Source organism: Eschrichtius robustus, chromosome 12 (assembly GCF_028021215.1).
Source record: "Eschrichtius robustus isolate mEscRob2 chromosome 12, mEscRob2.pri, whole genome shotgun sequence".
Lineage (NCBI taxonomy): Eukaryota > Metazoa > Chordata > Mammalia > Artiodactyla > Eschrichtiidae > Eschrichtius > Eschrichtius robustus.
In genome coordinates this window covers 39027452-39047993 of record NC_090835.1, presented here as the reverse complement: position 1 = coordinate 39047993, position 20542 = coordinate 39027452, and the positions used below count along the sequence as shown (strand labels likewise).

At 60.7% G+C, this 20542-nt stretch overlaps 1 protein-coding gene across 1 annotated transcript in view; it reads left to right on the top strand.

Moving 5' to 3' along the window:
• The window catches only part of BSN (bassoon presynaptic cytomatrix protein), an 85405-nt gene extending 70834 nt beyond the window's left edge, over positions 1-14571 (top strand). The window contains exons 5-11 of the mRNA XM_068558336.1: positions 361-828; positions 1277-7921; positions 10176-12252; positions 12558-13366; positions 13494-13593; positions 14144-14275; positions 14531-14571. Of these exons, the coding sequence (XP_068414437.1) occupies positions 361-828; positions 1277-7921; positions 10176-12252; positions 12558-13366; positions 13494-13593; positions 14144-14275; positions 14531-14571 (10272 nt within the window). The remainder of the gene's footprint in view (positions 1-360; positions 829-1276; positions 7922-10175; positions 12253-12557; positions 13367-13493; positions 13594-14143; positions 14276-14530) is intronic.
• Positions 14572-20542: the final 5971 nt, after the last annotated feature.

Below are 20542 nucleotides of genomic sequence, written 5' to 3'. Positions count from 1 at the left end.
GTTCACGCCCTGGGGTTGAGTCCCCAGCGCCCCCTCTTCTCCAGATACTGTGCTACTTTTGTAGCCTCCCCTCTCAAACAGGTTCTCCTTTTCAGGCCAAGTGAAAAGCTCTCTATGGGGTAAGGAAGCAACCCTTCCTTTGGGTTTGTCTTTTTAACTCTACATATGCATCTAAAGGATGGGGCGTCTGTCATTTGGGGGCAACAAACGTATCAGTCTTTTTCTCCTCGTGCCTTTAGTGTCATGCTTTGGGAGATTTTCTCCTCCTTAAGTTTACAGAAATAGTCACAGGAATAATCTTTGAGTACTTCAGTGTCTTTGTGATTTTCATCAAACCCCTCCTCTCTCGTTTCCTTACAGAAAACCGAGTGGCTCTGTCTGAACTGCCAAACTAAGCGGCTGCTGGAGGGCAGCCTGGGAGAGCCGACCCCACTGACCCTGCCCGCCTCACGGCAGCCCCCTGTAGGGGCCCCTCACCATGCAGCTGGAACAGCCCCTCCGAAGCAGAAAGGGCCACCAGGGCTGGGCCAGCCATCAGGCCCCCCACCTGCCAAGGCCAGTCCCCTGCCCACCAAGGCCAGTCCCCTTCCTACCAAGGCCAGTCCCCAAGCCAAGCCCCTCAGGGCTTCTGAACCCATCAGGACCCCGAGCAGTGCCCAGGAAAAGAAGACAGGAATCCCAGCTAAAGCTGAGCCGGTGCCGAAGCCACCTCCAGAGACTACCCTGCCCCCTGGGACTCCTAAAGCAAAGGCTGGGGTGCGGAGGACTGAACCTGCCACCCCCGTCAAGGCGGGGGTTCCAGAAGCCCCCAAGGGTAGGGAGGCGGAGGTCAGTCTCATTTACTTCCCAGGGATCCTAGCTTTCAGGCAGGGCAATCTAGAGAAGGGCTTAACTCCCTGCGGGACTGGGATGTAGACCTGGGACAGGCCCTTTGGGGCCACAGAGGACAGCAGGGATGCCTAGATGAGGCCCTAGAGGGCCTGGAGCCTGTGAGTTCTAGGCCGATTCTGTGTCTGACACCTTATTGGATGCTTTGCTGGGTCCTGCTGCCATTAGATTTAGTAAAATTTCTCTTTGAGAACCTAGGGCTGCTTGGGGTTTGACATGGAACCTGTAAGTTATTCAAGACCAGAGCAATGGAGTGGGTGGTGGGCCCTGATCCCCTGGGAGGTGGAGGTACCCTTCCCCAGGGCCCTGGGTTGACGGAGAGGGCTGGACTCCCCCCAACGAGCTGTCTGCCATGGGGAGTCAGCATCTGCTTCTCACCCTGCTGCAGGAGCCGGTGGGCAAGCCTTACTCTCAGGACCTGTCTCGGAGCCCACAGAGCCTCAGCGACACAGGCTATTCCTCCGATGGTGTCTCCAGCTCCCAGAGTGAGATCACAGGCATTGTGCAGCAGGAGGTGGAACAGCTGGACAGTGCAGGGGCGACAGGGCCACGCCCGCCCAGCCCCTCTGAGCTCCACAAGGTGGGGAGCAGCATGAGGCCTTCGCTGGAGGCCCAGGGCCCGGCCCCCAGTGGTGAGCGGAGCAAGCCACCCTACGGCAGTGGTGAGGAGCAGAAGCGGCGGCCCCACTCCTTGTCCATCATGCCCGAGGCCTTCAACTCGGATGAGGAGCTGGAGGATATCCTGGAGGAAGAAGACTCTTTGGAGTGGGGGCGCCGGAGGGAGCAGCAGGACACGGCTGAGTCCTCAGACGACTTCGGCAGCCAGCTGAGGCACGACTACGTGGAGGACAGCAGTGAGGGTGGCCTGTCCCCTCTTCCGCCCCAGCCCCCATCCCGGGCAGCAGAACTGACTGATGAGGAGTTCATGAGGCGGCAGATCCTGGAGATGAGTGCCGAAGAAGACAACCTGGAGGAGGATGACGCTGCCCCCGCCGGGCACGGCCCGGTCAAACATGGCTCCCAGAAGGGCAGCCCCCGGCCCAGGCCCGAGCCCAGCCAAGAGCCGGGAGCGCTGCCCAAGAGGCGCCTGCCCCACAACGCCACCACGGGCTATGAGGAGCTGCTTTCCGAGGGAGGCCCAGCAGAGGCCGCAGACGGCACTGGGGCTCTGCAGGGCGGGCTCCGCCGCTTCAAGACCATCGAGCTCAATAGCACGGGCAGCTACGGCCATGAGCTGGACCTGGGCCAAGGCCCCGACCCCAGCCTGGACCGGGAGCCCGAGCTGGAGATGGAGAGCCTGACGGGCTCGCCTGAGGACCGCTCCCGCGGGGAGCACTCCTCCACACTGCCGGCCTCCACGCCCAGCTACACCTCGGGCACCTCGCCCACCTCCCTGTCCTCGCTGGAGGAGGACAGCGACAGCAGCCCCAGCCGCCGGCAGCGGCTGGAAGAAGCCAAGCAGCAGCGCAAGGCCCGGCACCGCTCACATGGGCCCCTGCTGCCCACCATCGAGGACTCCTCAGAGGAGGAGGAGCTGCGGGAAGAGGAGGAGCTGCTGCGCGAGCAGGAGAAGATGCGGGAGGTGGAGCAGCAGCGCATCCGCAGCACGGCCCGCAAGACCCGGCGTGACAAGGAGGAGCTGCGGGCCCAGCGGCGGCGTGAGCGCTCCAAGACCCCCCCCAGCAACCTGTCACCCATTGAGGATGCCTCCCCCACGGAGGAGCTGAGGCAGGCGGCCGAGATGGAGGAGCTGCATCGTTCCTCCTGCTCCGAATACTCGCCCTCACCCTCCCTTGACTCAGAGGCTGAAGCCCTGGATGGTGGCCCCCCTCGGCTCTACAAGTCAGGCAGTGAGTACAACCTGCCCACCTTCATGTCCCTCTACTCTCCAACCGAGACACCCTTGGGCAGCACCACCACTCCCAGTTCCGGCCGGCCCCTCAAGAGCGCTGAGGAGGCCTACGAGGAGATGATGCGGAAGGCCGAGCTGCTCCAGCGGCAACAAGGCCAGGCAGCAGGGAGCCGTGGGCCCCATGGTGGCCCCTCTCAGCCCATAGGCCCCCGGGGCCAGGGTTCCTTTGAATACCAGGACACCCCAGACCATGACTATGGTGGGGCTGCTCAGCCGGCCTCGGAGGGCACGCCAGCCAGCCTGGGAGCAGCCGTGTACCAGGAGATCCTTCAGACGTCACAAAGCATTGCCCGCATGCATCAGGCCTCCTCACGGGACCTGGCCTTTGCTGAGGACAAGAAGAAGGAGAAGCAGTTTCTGAATGCCGAGAGTGCATACATGGACCCAATGAAACAAAATGGCGGCCCGCTTACCCCTGGTACCAGTCCCACCCAGCTCGCCGCCCCTGTGTCCTTCTCCACCTCCACCTCCTCTGACAGCAGTGGGGGCCGAGTCATTCCCGATGTCCGTGTTACTCAGCATTTTGCAAAGGAGCCTCAGGACCCCCTCAAGCTGCACAGCTCTCCTGCCTCCCCCAGCTCTGCCTCCAAGGAAGTAGGCCTAACCTTTACCCAGGGCCCTGGGACTCCAGCCTCCACAGCTGTGGCTCCTTGTCCGGCTGGCCTGCCACGAGGGTACGTGACTCCGACTTCCCCAGCAGGCTCTGAGCGCAGCCCTTTGCCCTCTTCCACTGGCCACAGCTATGGACAGAGCCCAACCACTGCAAACTATGGGTCTCAAACTGAGGAGCTACCCCAGCCCCCCCGTGGCCCTGCTGTCAGTGGACGGGCTGCCAGAGAGAAACCCCTGAGTGTGAGTGATGGCGAGAGTGGCACCCCGCAGACCTCCCAGGGATATTCCTACTTTGCAGGCTCCAGCCCCCCTCTCTCTCCATCTTCTCCCTCAGAGAGTCCCACATTCTCCCCTGGCAAGCTGGGCCCAAGGGCCACAGCAGAGTTCTCTACACAGACGCCAAGCCTGACCCCTGCCTCGGACATGCCACGGAGCCCTGGTGCCCCCACCCCGACACCCACAGTGGCTCAGGGCACACAGACGCCACACCGACCCAGCACGCCTCGCCTGGTATGGCAGCAGTCCTCTCAGGATGCCCCCTTTATGGTCATCACACTGGCGTCAGATGCCTCCAGCCAGACCAAGATGGTCCATGCCAGTGCCTCCACCTCCCCGGTGTGCTCACCCATTGACACCCAGCCCACCACCCACAGCTACAGCCAGACAACACCTCAGCTGCCCCCAGAGCCACCTGGGCCACCTGGCTTCCCGCGGGCAGCCAGTGCTGGTGCAGATGGGCCCCTGGCACTATACGGCTGGGGCGCCCTCCCTGCTGAGAACATCTCCCTGTGCCGGATCTCCTCTGTCCCTGGAACATCTAGGGTCGAGCCCGGCCCCAGGCCCCCTGGCAGTGCCGTGGTAGACCTTCGCACAGCCGTCAAGCCCACGCCCATCATCCTCACTGACCAGGGCATGGACCTGACCTCTCTTGCTGTGGAAGCAAGGAAGTACGGCCTTGCTCTGGATCTAATCCCAGGACGGCAGTCTACCGCTGTACAGCCTTTGGTTATCAACCTCAATGCCCAGGAGCAGGCCCATGCCTTCCTCAGTACCGCCACCACCGTGAGCATCACCATGGCCTCATCTGTGCTCATGGCTCAGCAGAAGCAGCCTGTGGTCTATGGAGACCCCTTCCAGAGCCGGCTGGACTTTGGCCAGGGTGCGGGTAGCCCCGTGTGCCTGGCCCAGGTCAAGCAGGTAGAGCAGGCCGTCCAGACAGCCCCGTACCGTGGTGGGCCCCGAGGAAGACCCAGGGAGGCCAAGTTTGCCAGGTATAACCTGCCCAACCAGGTGGCACCTCTGGCCAGAAGGGATGTTTTGATCACTCAGGTGGGCACTGCCCAGAGTGTTGGCCTCAAGTCAGGCCCAGTGCCAGAGTCTGGTTCTGAACCCCATCGGGCCACCCCTGCAGAGCTGCGGTCACACGCCTTGCCAGGTGCCAGGAAGCCACATACAGTGGTGGTGCAGATGGGAGAAGGCACAGCAGGCACTGTGACCACACTGCTCCCAGAGGAGCCGGCAGGTGCCCTGGACCTCACTGGGATGAGGCCCGAGAGCCAGCTGGCATGCTGTGATATGGTCTACAAGTTCCCCTTTGGCAGTAGCTGCACAGGTACATTTCACCCCGCCCCCAGCGCACCTGAGAAGAGTGTGGCAGATGTTGCCCCACCCAGCCAAAGCAGCGGCCCCTTCTACAGTCCCCGGGACCCTGAGCCTCCCGAGGCCCCCACCTACCGGGCACAGGTGGTCGGGGGGCCTGGGCCCCATGAGGAGCAGAGGCCCTACCCACAGGGCCTCCCTGGCAGGCTGTACTCCTCCATGTCCGACACCAATTTGGCTGAGGCTGGCCTCAACTACCACACCCACAGGATTGGTCACCTCTTCCAGGGCCCTGGACGAGACTCAGCCATGGACCTCAGCTCACTGAAGCACTCCTACAGCCTGGGCTTTGCAGATGGACGCTACCTTGGGCAGGGCTTGCAGTATGGTTCATTCACGGACCTACGTCATCCCACAGATCTTTTGACTCACCCGCTTCCCATGCGGCGCTACAGCTCAGTGTCAAACATCTACTCAGACCATAGGTATGGCCCACGGGGAGATGCATCTGGCTTCCAGGAGGCCAGCCTGGCCCAGTACAGTGCCACCACGGCCCGTGAGATCAGCCGTATGTGTGCTGCCCTCAACTCCATGGACCAGTACGGAGGGCGGCGTGGCAGTGGTGGCGGTGGCCCCGACCTCATGCAGTATCAGCCCCAGCCGGGGCTCAGTGCCCCGCAAGGTCTGGCTCCCCTCAGACCTGGCCTCCTTGGGAACCCCACCTTCCCGGAGGGCCACCCAAGTCCTGGGAACCTGGCCCAGTACAGGCCTACAGCAGCCCAGGGAACAGCAATCAGACAGCTGCTGCCATCCACAGCCACTGTGCGTGCAGCCGACGGCATGATCTACTCGACTATCAACACTCCAATCGCTGCAACACTGCCCATCACCACCCAGCCTGCCTCAGCACTGCGGCCCATGGTGCGTGGTGGCATGTACAGGCCTTATGCATCTGGAGGAGTCACAGCCGTGCCACTCGCCAGCCTGACACGCATGCCCATGATTGCCCCCCGGGTACCTCTTGGGCCCACAGGGCTGTACCGATATCCTGTACCAAGTAGATTCCCCACTGCTTCCAGCGTTCCCCCTGCTGAGGGTCCTGTCTACCTGGGGAAGCCTGCCGCTGCCAAGGCCCCAGGGGCTGGGGGCCCACCAAGGCCAGAGCTGCCAGCAGGGGCTGCTCGGGAAGAGCCTCTTTCCACAGCCACCCCTGCTGCTGTCAAGGAGGCTGTAGCAGCCCCAGCCCCAGCCCCAGCCCCAGCGGCTGGCCAGAAGCCGCCGGTAGATGCTGCTCCTGGGGGCGGCAGTGGGGCCCTCAGCCGGCCAGGGCTCGAGAAGGAGGAAGCATCACAGGAGGAGAGGCAGCGGAAGCAGCAGGAGCAGCTGCTACAGCTGGAGCGAGAGCGGGTGGAGTTAGAAAAGCTGCGGCAGCTGCGGCTGCAGGAGGAGCTGGAGCGGGAGCGTGTGGAGCTGCAGAGGCACCGCGAGGAAGAGCAGCTGCTGGTGCAGCGGGAGTTGCAGGAGCTGCAGACCATCAAGCACCACGTGCTGCAGCAGCAGCAGGAGGAACGGCAGGCTCAGTTCGCCCTGCAGCGGGAGCAGCTAGCACAGCAGCGTCTGCAGCTGGAGCAGATCCAGCAGCTGCAGCAACAGCTGCAGCAGCAGCTGGAGGAACAGAAGCAGCGGCAGAAGGCTCCCTTCCCTGTGGCCTGTGAGGCACCCGGTCGAGGGCCTCCCCCAGCTGCCACAGAGCTGGCTCAGAATGGCCAGTACTGGCCACCCCTGACCCACGCGGCCTTCATTGCCATGCCTGGGCCTGAGGGGCCTGGGCAGCCTCGTGAGCCCGTGCTGCACCGGGGTCTCCCCAGCTCCGCCTCGGACATGTCACTGCAGACTGAGGAGCAGTGGGAGGCAGGCCGCAGTGGCATCAAGAAGCGGCACTCCATGCCACGCCTGCGGGACGTGTGCGAGCCGGAGTCAGGGCCTGAGCCCTGTGTGGTCAGGAGGATTGCAGACAGCAGTGTGCAGACGGATGATGAGGATGGAGAGGGCCGCTACCTCCTGACCCGGCGGCGCCGGGCACGGCGGAGTGCTGACTGCAGCGTGCAGACGGACGACGAGGACAGCGCCGAGTGGGAGCAGCCAGTGCGCCGCCGCAGGTCCCGTCTTTCCCGCCACTCAGACTCTGGCTCCGACAGCAAGCACGATGCTACTGCCTCATCATCCACTGCCGCCCCCGCCATGAGGGCCATGAGCAGCGTGGGCATCCAGACCATCAGCGACTGCTCCGTGCAGACAGAGCCTGACCAGCTGCCCAGAGTCTCTCCAGCCATCCACATCACAGCTGCCACCGACCCCAAGGTGGAGATCGTCAGGTACATATCGGCGCCAGAGAAGACTGGGCGTGGGGAGAGCCTGGCCTGCCAGACGGAGCCGGATGGGCAGGCCCAGGGTGCGGCCGGGCCGCAGCTTGTAGGGCCAACTGCCATCAGCCCCTACCTGCCTGGCATCCAGATCGTCACCCCAGGGCCCCTGGGCAGATTCGAAAAAAAGAAGCCAGATCCCTTGGAGATTGGATACCAGGCCCACCTGCCCCCGGAGTCCCTCTCACAGCTTGTGAGCCGCCAGCCTCCCAAGTCCCCCCAGGTCCTCTACTCACCAGTCTCACCCCTGTCCCCACACCGGCTCCTGGACACCTCCTTTGCTTCCAGTGAGAGGCTGAACAAGGCTCACGTGAGTCCCCAGAAGCACTTCACGGCTGACAGCGCTCTCCGCCAGCAGACGCTGCCGCGCCCCATGAAGACCCTGCAGCGGTCCCTGTCTGACCCTAAGCCCCTCAGCCCCACCGCCGAGGAGTCTGCCAAAGAGAGGTTCTCCCTCTACCAGCACCAGGGGGTACTGGGTAGCCAGGTATGGGCACAGGGGCTGGTCCAGGGTGGGACAGGGGTCTCTGCCTAGCCTGGGGGGCCCCACAGGGAGGGGCATCTCCTGGGGTGGGGGTGGAGTGACCTCCAGCTCCAGAGGCCCAGAGCTAGGAGTCGAGGAATGGATGCATATCTCGATGCACATCCAGTGGAGCCCGCAGCCCAGCAAGGACATCCTGGGCAAAACACACTCACACTTGGGCCCCCACGGCTATCCAGACCCTGCTAGAAACTTCAGCCTCACCCTAGCACTGCCTCTTCACAGCCCGTATCTAGTCCAGTCCCTGCCACCTCCCCCTTCAGGCCTCCTCAGCTCTCCCCTCCAGCCTGGGCCCCTCCTACTCCAAATCTCTTCTTTGGATGTTTCCTGAGAAAACCATAGCACCGACCTGGCTGGGCTGCTCCCCACTCCCCAGCCCCGGCCTGGCTCCCTTGCCCCACAGGAAGCCAAAGCCCTTTGGACTACCATTCAAGGCCCATTCCAGTGGGCTGCAGCGTGCTCTCTGCCTCATCTTGTCCCATGCCCCTATCTGGCCCTCAGCAGATCTGTTTACACACCTGTCTGCTGCCCTAGATAGGGGCTCCTGGAGTCTAAACTCACCCTCATCTGTGGCTTTAGTTGCCAATGATGTCCCGGGACTGTGAGAGGTGGCCTGCATGTTAGGAAGATGGGGGTTGCAAGGGACTGACACCAAGGACTTTTGAGTGCCAGGCCAGGAGGGGGTTGGGATTTTCTCAAAGGCCCTTGGAGCTTCTGGGTGTTTCAGGCAGGTGAGACAGGACAAGATGGGAATCTTAGAAAGTTTCCTAGGCAGAATATGGGCAGATGGACTGAAGGAAGTGATTGCACAGTGGCCCTGGGGAGAGCGCCTAGGAGCCAGAGGCATTGGAAGGTATATTTACCCGTTTTCTGAGTGTGATGCAGAGAGGAGAGAGGTGAGGCCTCAGTGGGTGGGGTTGTGGAGGTGAGTCTGGGTTGTGGAGAGCCCTGGGGTATGCAGGCTAGAGGGGTGTGGGTGGGATCAGGATTCTGGGCTGGCAGGGAAGGCACGTCAGAGAGGCAGGTGGTCTTGGCTCCGTGCTAGGGTCGGCACAGAGGTCCCATGGGCTGGCCATGGGGGTGCCACGCCACGATGGGCACTCATGGTGTGAGACCAAATGACAAAAGACAGACAACAGAGTGAGGGGTTCAAGGAGGGAAATTTATTCCATTCCATCAAAGGCCACCCTTCGTCCTGAGGTTTGGGGACACATTATCATTTCCTTTATGACATATGGTGAAAGTAGGTGGGAGGCTTTTATGTAGTTTCTTGGCAAGGTAAAAGGTAAGAAGCCCGATGTCAGTCCCCAGTGTGTTTAGGGGATTTGGGTGGTCCATAAAACCCGGAGGCCTGGGAGGTAGAGACAATGGAAGGACCCAGGACAAAGCTTCTGGCAATGTGGACCTTGAGGCAATGTGGAGCCTTGGGCAGGTGAGGGAGGACCCCATGGAGAACATGTTAGGGAGCACTGACTGGGAAGCCAGGTAGCCAGAGATAGGGCTGGAGAGGCCCTAGAGGAGTCTGGCAGCCTCAGAGAGCGGTAGGCTGACAGGGACGTGGAGGAGCTGGGGCCAGACCGAGGGCACAGTTTGACAGACGGTGGTACAGGGCCGCGGGAGGAGGAGAGTGGACAGGTGGCCGAACTGCATTTCACTTTAGAGACGAGGAGGGCAGGAGGCAGAAAAGACTCGGAGCCTGCAGCACCTGACATCCAGTCAGCATGCGCCCCCTGCCATGATCCTCTGGGAACCTGGTGGGCCCAGGACCCACTCCACTCCTGTCCATGGCCCTCCACTGCCCTTGGCCCCTGCCAGCTGCTAGGACCCAAACCCAGAGCCGTCAGACCTGTACTCTCCTCACCTCAGTACCCTCAGTGGGAGGCGGAGGGTGGCAAGCCTGTTGGAGACGTGCTGTGTGCCAGGCCAGTATTAGACACCAGCACAGAGGGGCATCTGCTGCTTCCTCCCGTCCCACTGTCCCGAGGTCTGGGGAGGAGAAGGCCTGTAAGATGATCACAGGCCCTCCCTCCAAGGCCAGTGGGTGGGCAGGGCAGGCCTCAAGGCTGCCTGATGAATCAGGGCACTGACAGTGTGGAGCCCAGCCCCTACCCCAGCCCAGGCCAGGGCTCTTCTACCCTGTGCCCTGCCAGGCCACCCACACCTTGGGTCTCAGTGCTGCCCGCCCTTCCCTCTGTCTCAGGTGTCGGCGCTGCCACCCAACGGCCTGGTCCGCAAGGTGAAGCGGACACTGCCTAGTCCCCCTCCAGAGGAGGCTCACCTGCCCCTGGCTGGCCAGGCTCCCCCACAGCTGTATGCGGCCAGCCTGCTGCAGCGTGGGCTGGTGGGGCCCACCGCTGTCCCTGCCACCAAGGCCAGCCTGCTCCGGGAGCTGGACCGGGACCTGCGGCTGGTGGAGCACGAGTCCACCAAGCTGCGCAAGAAGCAGGCAGAGCTGGACGAGGAGGAGAAGGAGATCGACGCCAAGCTCAAGTACCTGGAGCTGGGCATCACCCAGCGCAAAGAGTCTTTGGCCAGAGACCGGGGTGGCCGTGACTACCCGCCCTTGCGTGGTCTCAGTGAGCATCGCGACTACCTGTCAGACAGTGAGCTCAACCAGCTGCGGCTCCAGGGCTGTGCCTCTCCGGCTGGCCAGTACGCAGACTTCCCTGTCACTGCCGCTGCTCCTGCCACTCCCTCCGGCCCCACTGCTTTCCAGCAACCCCGGTTCCCACCTCCGGCGCCACAGTACGCTGCAGGCAGCGGTGGGCCAACACAGAATGGATTCCCAGCCCACCAGGCACCCACCTACCCTGGCCCCAGCACGTACCCAGCACCTGCCTTTCCTCCCGGCGCCAGTTACCCTGCTGAGCCTGGCCTGCCAAGCCAGCAGGCTTTCCGTCCCACAGGCCATTATACAGCCCAAACACCCATGCCAACCACACAGAGCACCCTTTACCCAGTCCCGACTGACAGCCGTACCCCCCACCAGAAGCCACGCCAGACATCACTAGCCGACTTGGAGCAGAAGGTGCCCACCAACTATGAGGTGATCGCCAGCCCTGTCGTGACCATGTCTTCAGCCTCGTCTGAAACCAGCTATAGTGGCCCAGCAGTAAGCAGCAGCTATGAACAAGGAAAGGCCCCTGAGCTGCCGCGGGCCAGTGACCGTAGTGGTGTGAGCCTGAGCCCAGCCCCCACCTACCCCTCTGACTCACACTACACCAGCCTGGAGCAGAATGTCCCTCGGAACTATGTGATGATTGACGACATCAGTGAGCTGACCAAGGAGAGTGCTTCCACTGCCCCTGACAGCCAGAGGCTGGAGCCCCTGGGGCCGAGCAGCAGTGGGCGTCCAGGGAAAGAGCCAGGAGAACCAGGTGTCCTTGAGGGGCCCACACTGCCCTGCTGCTATACCAGAGGGGAGGAAGAATCCGAGGAGGACTCCTACGACCCCCGTGGGAAGAGCGGCCATCACAGGAGCGTGGAGAGCAATGGCCGACTAGCCAGCACCCACTATTACAGTGACAGTGACTACAGACACGGGGCTCGAGCAGAGAAGTATAGCCCAGGCCCCGTGGGGCCCAAGCATCCCTCCAAGAGCCTGGCCCCGGCTGCCGTCTCCTCAAAGCGCAGCAAGCACCGGAAGCAGGGCATGGAGCAAAAGATCTCCAAGTTCTCACCTATCGAAGAGGCCAAGGATGTAGAGTCAGACCTGGCCTCCTACCCCTCCCCTGCAGTCAGCAGCAGCCTGGCCTCTCGGGGCAGGAAGTTCCAGGACGAAATCACCTATGGGCTCAAGAAGAATGTGTATGAGCAGCAGAGGTACTACGGGGTGTCCAGCCGGGACCCAGTGGAGGAGGATGACCGCATGTATAGTGGGAGCAGCCGGTCCCGGGTGGCATCTGCATACAGCGGGGAGAAGCTCTCCAGCCATGACTTCAGTGGCCGGGCCAAGGGGTACGAGCGGGAACGGGAGGCTGTGGAGCGACTTCAAAAAGCGGGCCCCAAGCCCTCATCTCTGAGCATGGCCCATGGCCGGACTCGGCCCCCCATGCGGAGCCAGGCCTCTGAAGAGGAGAGCCCCGTCAGCCCTTTGGGGCGGCCCCACCCTGCTGGGGGCACCCTCCCCCCGGGGGACACCTGCCCACAGTTCTGCTCCAGCCACTCCATGCCTGACGTCCAGGAGCACGTCAAGGATGGACCACGGGCCCACGCGTATAAGTGTGAGGAGGGCTACATCCTGGATGATTCCCACTGCGTAGTTTCCGACAGCGAAGGTAATGGCAGCTGGGGGTGATTTCTGCAGATGCTCAGCACCTGGGGGGCCTGCCCGCCCGTGGGGCCCTGAGCCCTGAGATGTCTCAGTGGGGCTGGCCTGGCGCCTCACCCAGTGGGCCCTGCTGCAGGCTGCCCTTCCTGCCTGCTGCACCCGCGCCCTGGCCCGGTTGTGGGAGGGGGCTGGGGCCTGGCATTACGCTTGTGGCTGTGGCGCCCACCCTCTGTTTTCCTTGCATGGCTTCAGCTGGGCCTCCCACTGCGGCCAGCCCGGGGGTTGATGGTGTTCTGTTTTTGGTCCCTGAAGCGTATCACCTGGGCCAGGAGGAGACAGACTGGTTTGATAAGCCCCGGGATGCCCGCTCTGACCGGTTCAGGCACCACGGGGGCCACGCAGTCTCCTCCTCCTCCCAGAAGCGAGGCCCTGCCAGGCACGGCTACCACGACTACGATGAGCCCCCCGAGGAGGGCCTGTGGCCACACGATGAGGGTGGCCTGGGCCGCCATGCTTCAGCCAAGGAACACCGACGCCATGGTGACCACGGGCGGCACTCAGGCCGCCACACTGGCGAGGAGCCGGGCCGGCGTGCTGCCAAACCACACGTTCGAGACCTGAGTCGCCATGAGGCCCGGCCTCACCCTCAGCCCAGCCCTGCCCCAACCGTGCAGAAGAAGGGTCAGCCTGGGTACCCCAGCTCTGGTGAATATTCACAGCCATCCCGTGTTCCATCAGCTTACCATCATGCCTCTGAGAGCAAGAAGGGCTCCCGGCAGGCCCACTCAGGGCCCGCTGCACTGCAGCCAAAGCCAGAACTCCAGCTGCAGCCGCAAGGTCGGCAGGCAGCTCCAGGTCCACAGCAGTCACAGCCGCCTCCATCCAGGCAGACGCCCTCAGCAACAGCATCGCGCCAGCCGCAGACACAGCAGCAGCAGCAGCAGCAGCAGCAGCAGCAGCAGGGTCTCGGGCTACAGCCTCTGCAGCAGGCCCCTTCGCAGGCCCGCCTGCAGCAGCAGGGCCAGCCAGCTGCCCGGGGTCCGGCCCCCGCTGCCAGCCAGCCAGCAGGGAAGCCTCAGCCAGGGCCCTCAACATCCACAGGCCCCCAGCCATCAGGACCAGTAAGTAGGGCTCCAGTACGTGGATCCTCCCCAGGGTGGATGCTGGGACTGCAGCTTGGACAGCCCCTTGGTTCCAGGCTGGGCAGAGTTGACGGGCGGTAGCTCAGCTATGGGTTCTGTGTTGCAGCCGCGGGCAGAGCAGGCGAACGGCTCTAAAGGGACTGCCAAAGCACCCCAGCAGGGGAGACTTCCTCAGGCCCAGCCACCACCAGGACCTGGACCTGCAGGTGAGCCTGCCTTTGGACGCCCTTGGCTATGACCAAGAGTACCTGGGCTGCCCTCTCCCTGTGCTGACTGGCACCCTGAGCTCCCCTGCACTGTGTGCCTTCACTGCTCCCTGAGAAGGTGCCCAGTGCACTGAAGGCCTCCCCAGCAGAAACGAGCCTGGGGTTAGAATGAGCCAATGGGATCACCAGCACTGGGGCCTTAGGGCCCAGGCAGCTCTGGGCAGGGAATCTCGAAGGTGCTGGTGATCATAGGGCCAGGACCATGGATTCTTACTGTCTCCTTCTTTCCCCTTCCCTTCTCTCCTCTGCCTTCTCATCTTCCTCTGCCTATTCCTCCCTTTCTCCCTCTTTATCTTCTTCAACCTCCTTTTTTCTGCTTCCTCCCACCCCTTTTCTTCCCACTCTTACCTTCCTCTCTTTATTTCTCTATCCTTCTCCTCACCCTCCACCTCACAGGGTACCTGTGAGATTTCCTCTCAGCTGCTCTCCCACTCAGACCCTGAAGAGCCAGGCCAAGCACAGCTTATGATGGTGGTTTCTTTACCCCTAGGCATGAAGGCTGGAGCCAAGCCTGGAGGGACCCCAGGGGCTCCTTCCGGCCAGCCAGGTGCCGACGGGGAGAGTGTGCTCTCCAAGATCCTCCCTGGTGGGGCAGCAGAGCAGGCCGGCAAGCTGACGGAAGGTACGCACTGCCTACAGCTAGGTCCAGGGTGGACGGCTGCTCCAGGGCCCTACTCTGGCAGAGGTCGGGTCTGGGGAATGGTTCTGGGCTCAGTCACCCAGGCACAGGCCAGCCCGAGGGCCCACCTGCTGTGGTCTAGTGGTTCTCTGGGTAGTCCCTGCCCCTTAGGCTGAGCTTGGCTTCACTGTGCCAAATGGCCTTGACTAGTAGGGAGCCTAGCCTGACTTCCTGACACCTCTCCTTTTTCTGTCACAGCTGTGTCTGCTTTTGGCAAAAAATTCTCCTCCTTCTGGTGACCATGCCCTGCAGGGTGAGTATGAGCTGCCTGTACCCACCCTCCCCTGGGAAAGGCCTGAGGCGCTCAAGTCGGGGCTCTTAAGTCCTGCGGGGTCTTCTGGGAGGAATGTGGTCTTCAGTAGTGGGTGATGTGGCCAGAGCTGCAGTGTCCTTCCCCTATGAGAGTGGGAGGAGGAAGAGGAAGAGGGACCCTGTGCGCAGAGGTCCCAACATGGGGCCAACACAGTAGAGGTCCCCAGCAAAGGGAAGCCAAGGCCAACATCCCTTTGTCCTTTTCTACCACCCCTTAGCCCCCAGCAGGGCTCCTAAAGCTATGAGTTGACATTAGGTTGTAGGTGGGTCCCCCTGGGATACAGCTCCTCCCAGCCCTCCTCTGTAAATGCTCCCCAGGCTCTTGAGGAAATGAAGGGAGATGATATCATTGCTGTGGAAAAATCTCTGGAGTCAGAGGCCTGGGCGCAGCTCTGGACTCTGCGTATAACAGTGAGTATCAGGACTAGGGTTGGGTGGGGCAGAGGAGGGAGTGAAGGGCCAAGGCCTGGCTGACCAGACTGACCCAGTTCCTATAAGTGTGAACTAGGAGGGACCTGGTGGGCTTCCTTCAGCTAGGATGGGCCCAGCTGCTACCTGGGAGGCAGAGACAACTGAGCTGGCTGAGGTGACTCAGGTAGTAACCTTGGGAAAGGGCCCGGCAGAGCCAACCGTGCCCCACAACTTGGGGTCTGTACACTGGGCACTGATTCCAAAGCCCCGTCCCTGAGGCCTAGTGCTGGTACCTTTGCTCCAGACATTCAGATGAGGCTGGAGTCCTCAAACCCTGGAGAGCTTAGCAGCCCTTGGTGTGACGTCAAGATACAATTGGCTTCACAGGCTGAGTTCAAGACCTGCAAGGTGGAAAAGCAGAATGAGTGGAGAGGCAGACAGGAAAGGGATGGAGCGGAAAGGGAGGTCACCCAGACATGAGTCTCAGCTCCAGACCAGGTCAGCCCAGGGAGAGAGTGGAAGGGCCTCAGGATGGGAGCCCTGGCTCTCTCTGGGCTGCAATGGCCAAAGCAGGATCCGAAGCCTCTGCCTAGAGCCTTCTCTGGACCTGGCCTTGCCTCTGGGCGGGAAGGAGGAAGCGGTACATCATGCAGGATGGCGGGGAGGGTAGGCCGGCTGTTGGTGCTGCTCTGCGCACAGCCAGGGACCACCTCCTCCCATTCCATAGCCTTGGGGTCCTCTTCCTACCCCACCTTTGCGAATTCTACTGTTAAGAGTATGGAGGTGTGGGTGCTTCTCATGGTGAGCAGGCGTGTGTTTGGCAGGGCCAGGCACTCAACAAGCAAATCACGAGGGAGCGCTGGGGCCAGCAAGGGCCTTTGCCCAGGCCTGGCCTGCTTGTGGGAGAGAGCTGGGTGCAGTGCCAAAAGGGCCACCTATCTCTGGAGGACTAGCGGGGAAACTGGAAAGGTCCAGTTTCCCATCCATTTATTCATTTATTCAATAAATGTTTGTCAGGCCCTAGGTAGGTGCTGGGCCCTGTTCTGAGTTCTGGGGATCCAGCAGGGAACAAGACCAAGTCCCTGCCCTCTGAAGCTGACAGTCCGTTAAGAGGGGGAGAGAATAAATAAGTTTTTAAAAAATGAGATTAAAAGATAATTTCTTAAGGTTGTAAGTGTTCTGAAGCCAAGGAAGCAGGATTATGGCATGGAGGGGGCCACTCTAGAGAAAGTGGTCCGTGATAGGTGAGGCTCAAGGAAGGAGAAGAGGCTGTTGTGGGATGTGCCCAGTGAGGGGACAGCACCCGCAGAGGCTCTGATGAGACAGATAGGCCTCAGGGACAGACAAAAGGCCAACACAGCTAGAGCCACAGAGGAGGGGAGAGATGGTCGGGGTGACGTCGGTTTGGGGGGGGCAGGAGCCAGCTGGGGTGGGCTTTGTAGGCGAAAGTAAAGAGCCCAGAATTTATTCTAATTAGAGTAGCCACAGTGCAGCACCTCAGTGTTCTTCCTGCCTTCACCCCACGACAGCGGGCTCCCTGACACTTTCCCACCCAGCTGGATGTTTCCTCTGAGTTGCCCTGAAACAGATATGAAATCAGAAGTTGTGCTGAAGGGAGGGGAAAGAGGGGCAGCCCATGGACCAGGGCTATGGTAGGACCCACCTTGGGTGTAGGGCCAGGGCACTGTCACTAGGGAGGGAAAGGGACCACTGGCATGGTTCCTTTTGTTCTGTGTCCTGTCACACGATGTGCATGGGCTACTGAGACCACTAACTTTGTAATTAAAAGAATCACCCTCAAGCTCTGGCATTTGGCTGATTGGGCCAAGCGGTCAGTGCTTCTGTGAGTGTCTATCTCCTGGTGTCTTTTGTGGAAATTTCAGAAGTGGGCTGGGAGAGGCTCATTGTTTTAAACAAAATCCCATCTCCCTCACTCTTAAGAAACAAAAAGCAACTTGTGTTAAAGAAATGGCCCTTCCTGGCCAACCTGATTCTTTCTTCCTGATCTTCTCTTTATGACCTCAAACCTGCCCAAGCACCCCTCTCCCCCAGCCTCAGTGGGGTGGGATCCCATGGGTGAGGAGGAGCCAGGCCGTCAGCATGTGGCAGACAGCTGGAAGGAGTGTGGGCGGGAAGCAGCTGTCCACAGTTCTTGACAAAATTCTTCTGTCTTTCCTGTTTCCTTCCCCCCTCCCTCCTTTTCTCCTCCAAGCATCTACAATCTGGCAAACCTTGGCCCAAAGACTCACACCAGGTGGGACGTGACAGGCGGGCCTCAGTTGAGGACGGGATGTTTTCTAACAGCAGCTGCCGGGGTGAAACATCTATTGGTCAAGTGGGACCATTGGCCCAGGGGGACCTGTGATTGTCTTTCCAGAGACCCTGCTCTCCTCAGGGCACCACCTTCAAGGCGTAGCCGTCGTTGGGAGGCAGGAACCCTCTCTGCAGGCCCTGCCACACGGCAGTCTTGCTGCTCTTCCCACAGCCGCCTTCTGCGGCCTGGCCAGCCAGGCTACCAATGCGTTATACACAGAGTTTGGGCGCGCGCAGCCTGTTTTTGATGGACGCTGCCCTCCCTCCACAATGCCAGAAGTTTTTCCACAGCCTTGGAGAGGGGCTTTGACTGAGGGCTGGGGGCCCCGGGCTCTGTTTCCTTCACATTCCAGCTGGCTCAGATCCCTCTGTGGCCACAGGGCCCTGCCCCCTTCACCCTGCCCCCTGGGTGACACCGGAGCAGACTTCCATGCGGCTAGCGTGGGATTGGGAGAACTTTACAAACATTAGGACCTAACACTGTCTCATCGCTGAAATAAGAGGCCATAGCACCGAAAAGCAGCGTGGGCGCTGGCTGAGGCTTCTCCCAGCCCGTGGGTGGCCGCGTGCTAGCACGCCCGCCACTATCTTCAAAGCCATCACCCCCAGTCATCGTGAGCATCCCAGCGGCACCACCATTGTCTCGACCAGCCGGCTCCTCGTTCGTACACCTGGGGATTTCTTTTGATTTCAAGAACAGCCTTAATCATTTCAGTTTGATTTAAGTGTATACCTCATAAACATTGTTCTTTTATTTCTCCCCCGACCCTTTCTCTCTTCGCTCTCTCGGCTCACCTCCTTGCCTCTCCCCTCCACCACCACCTTGTGACTGATGGTTTGGTTCCCTCTCTGCTCTGCCCCTGCTCAGCACAGGGAGAATATTGACTTAGAAGCAATAGTGGGCAGCAGGCCACCAAGAGCACAACCCCAGGGCGGGGTCTAGGGAGGCCCCTCAGCCCGCCTCTGTTTACCGTGCAACTCCAGTCCTTCTTAAGCCATCACCAGTGGACATGCTCAGAGCAGAGGGGCCAGGGCTTCTGCCAGCCAAGGGAAGGGCCCAGGGCCCTGTGCTGGGGAGTGTGGCGCTGTCCATCCACCTGGTGGACTGGGCGGTGTTCCTCCCTGAGGCCCTTCCCTTAGGGGCCTCCCTTCACCTTGGGCACAGCCACAAGTCTCATCTCTAACGTTCTATGCAATGAAATATAAACCCTCAAAGACAACTGTTAATATTTATTAAATTCCATGTTATGTATAAGGAGTTAATTGCAAACCTGCAATTGAGAAACTGGATAGATATGCTCATATCAAACCCCTCGCTCCCTTCCCCCTCCCCCGCTCCCACCGTGTGTGTGAAATTCTCAGTCTGTGGCATGTTCGACCTGTGGCAGGACTCGCTGCTGCCAGGCGAGTCACCGCCTGTCCCGCAGTGGAGCATGCACAGCTCGCAGCCTCTTTGCACGATTTCATCCATTTTCAATGCTCGACCCTCTTGCTTGGAGTTCTTTTTGTCTCAGAACCTCTCCTTCAGGAGTGCTTCTAGCTAACTTCTGCACGAGCTAGTGAGGACCCGCCAGAATTGCTGCCCAAGCATGCCAGGCTGTGGGCCCGGCAGGACAAGGCCCCACACCCCCTGCAGGTTTCTCTGACCAAGATGTCTCTGAGGAGACACGTGGTGGGAGCCCGCACAGGATGTGTGCGTGTGAACATTCTGAAGGTTTGCTGTAGGATTTCCATCTGTAAGTCACTCCCCCACTTACCCAAGCCCTGAGCCAGAGACATCTGGCCGCCCCTTCCCAGCGGGGCACTGCTCAAGAGCAGAGCTGGGCTGCGTCTGTAGCCAGAGAGACAGAGGCCAAGGGTAGGGCCCAGCTCCTGACTGCACCTCTCCGTGCCTCTCCTTTGTGGCTGGGAGGCTCAAAGGTCTGTGAGCCAGGAGATCTGGCCAGGGGGCCAGAGAGTGCTCAGGAAGAGCTGGAGTTTTGGCATTTGTGGTGAGGACAGCTGACAGTGTCATCTTTGATCAGAGTGCGTATTCACATAGACAGTGGCTTCAAGCTGAGTTTCTTGGGAAGCTTCTCAATAACAAAACTTACAGAAGGTTCTGTTGTGACACTCTCTGCATCTGTCTCCAGGACCTAAACTCCCTGCCAGCCCCTATCTCTGAAGCCTAAGTATCCCACTGCTCATCAGCTTCTCTACGACTGAGCCAAGAGTGCGGCAGGTGGTAGCTGCCCGACCCCTCCAGGCCTGGCCTTCCTCCAGAGTGCTCTGGTTTGCACCATGCATTTCTCAGGGGTCCACATTTCTCATCCTTTCCTATAAGGTCTACAAACCCCTTCAGAGAGGGATCCTGGCCCACCTCTGGCAGCTGTGGATGAGATAGGAGGCTGTCAACCCTTGTGTTGGGCCTAAGACCCTGCCCTTCTGGATTTGGGCTTCACCCATCCAACGGGACACCTGCCTCATCCCAGAGATCAGGCCTGGGCTGTATGAGGCCGTCTGTGCAAGGGCTGAAGGAGGCCACCATCTGGCACCTCTGACCACCCAGGGCCAGGTCTTTGTGGGGATGTGCCTAGTGGCTGGATACATGAGGGACTAATGCAGTGATCCTCCCCATAAAAGGCCAAGGGATGGGACCAGGAGCAGGGAACAGGCAGGGAGATGACAGCAGGTCAGCCTCCATCAAAGCTAGTTTCACGCTCTCAAATGTTGACTTTTCAGCAAATCTCCTTTCTGGCCAAGCTCTCTGAGTTTGAAATTTCTGACATCTGCCACTCCCTAACCCCCAGCGTATCCACAGGACACATCTGTACCTATCACCCCTTGTGAAGGTGGCTGGAGCAGGCCTCTGGGCCACAGGTGTCCTGGCCCTGTGTGGATACAGCTGTGGCTCTGGGGTCCAGAGGCTGAGGGACCAGCATTCGATGCCTTGGGCAGTGGGGAGCACCAAGCACATTTCCACATGGGCAAGGGGTTCTCTGGGATGCAGTCCAGGCCTTCTCTACATCCTCCCCCGACCCAGTGTCATGAACAAGGGCACTGCCGCCTCTGTCTACTTCAGGGCCTAATGCATTCACAGTGACACCCCCCTTCCCCACCACCCACTTAGTCCTTGGGAAGAGAGGGTGGTCTCAGGGCCCCCCATGATGAGTGGGCAGCAGTGGCAGCAACTAT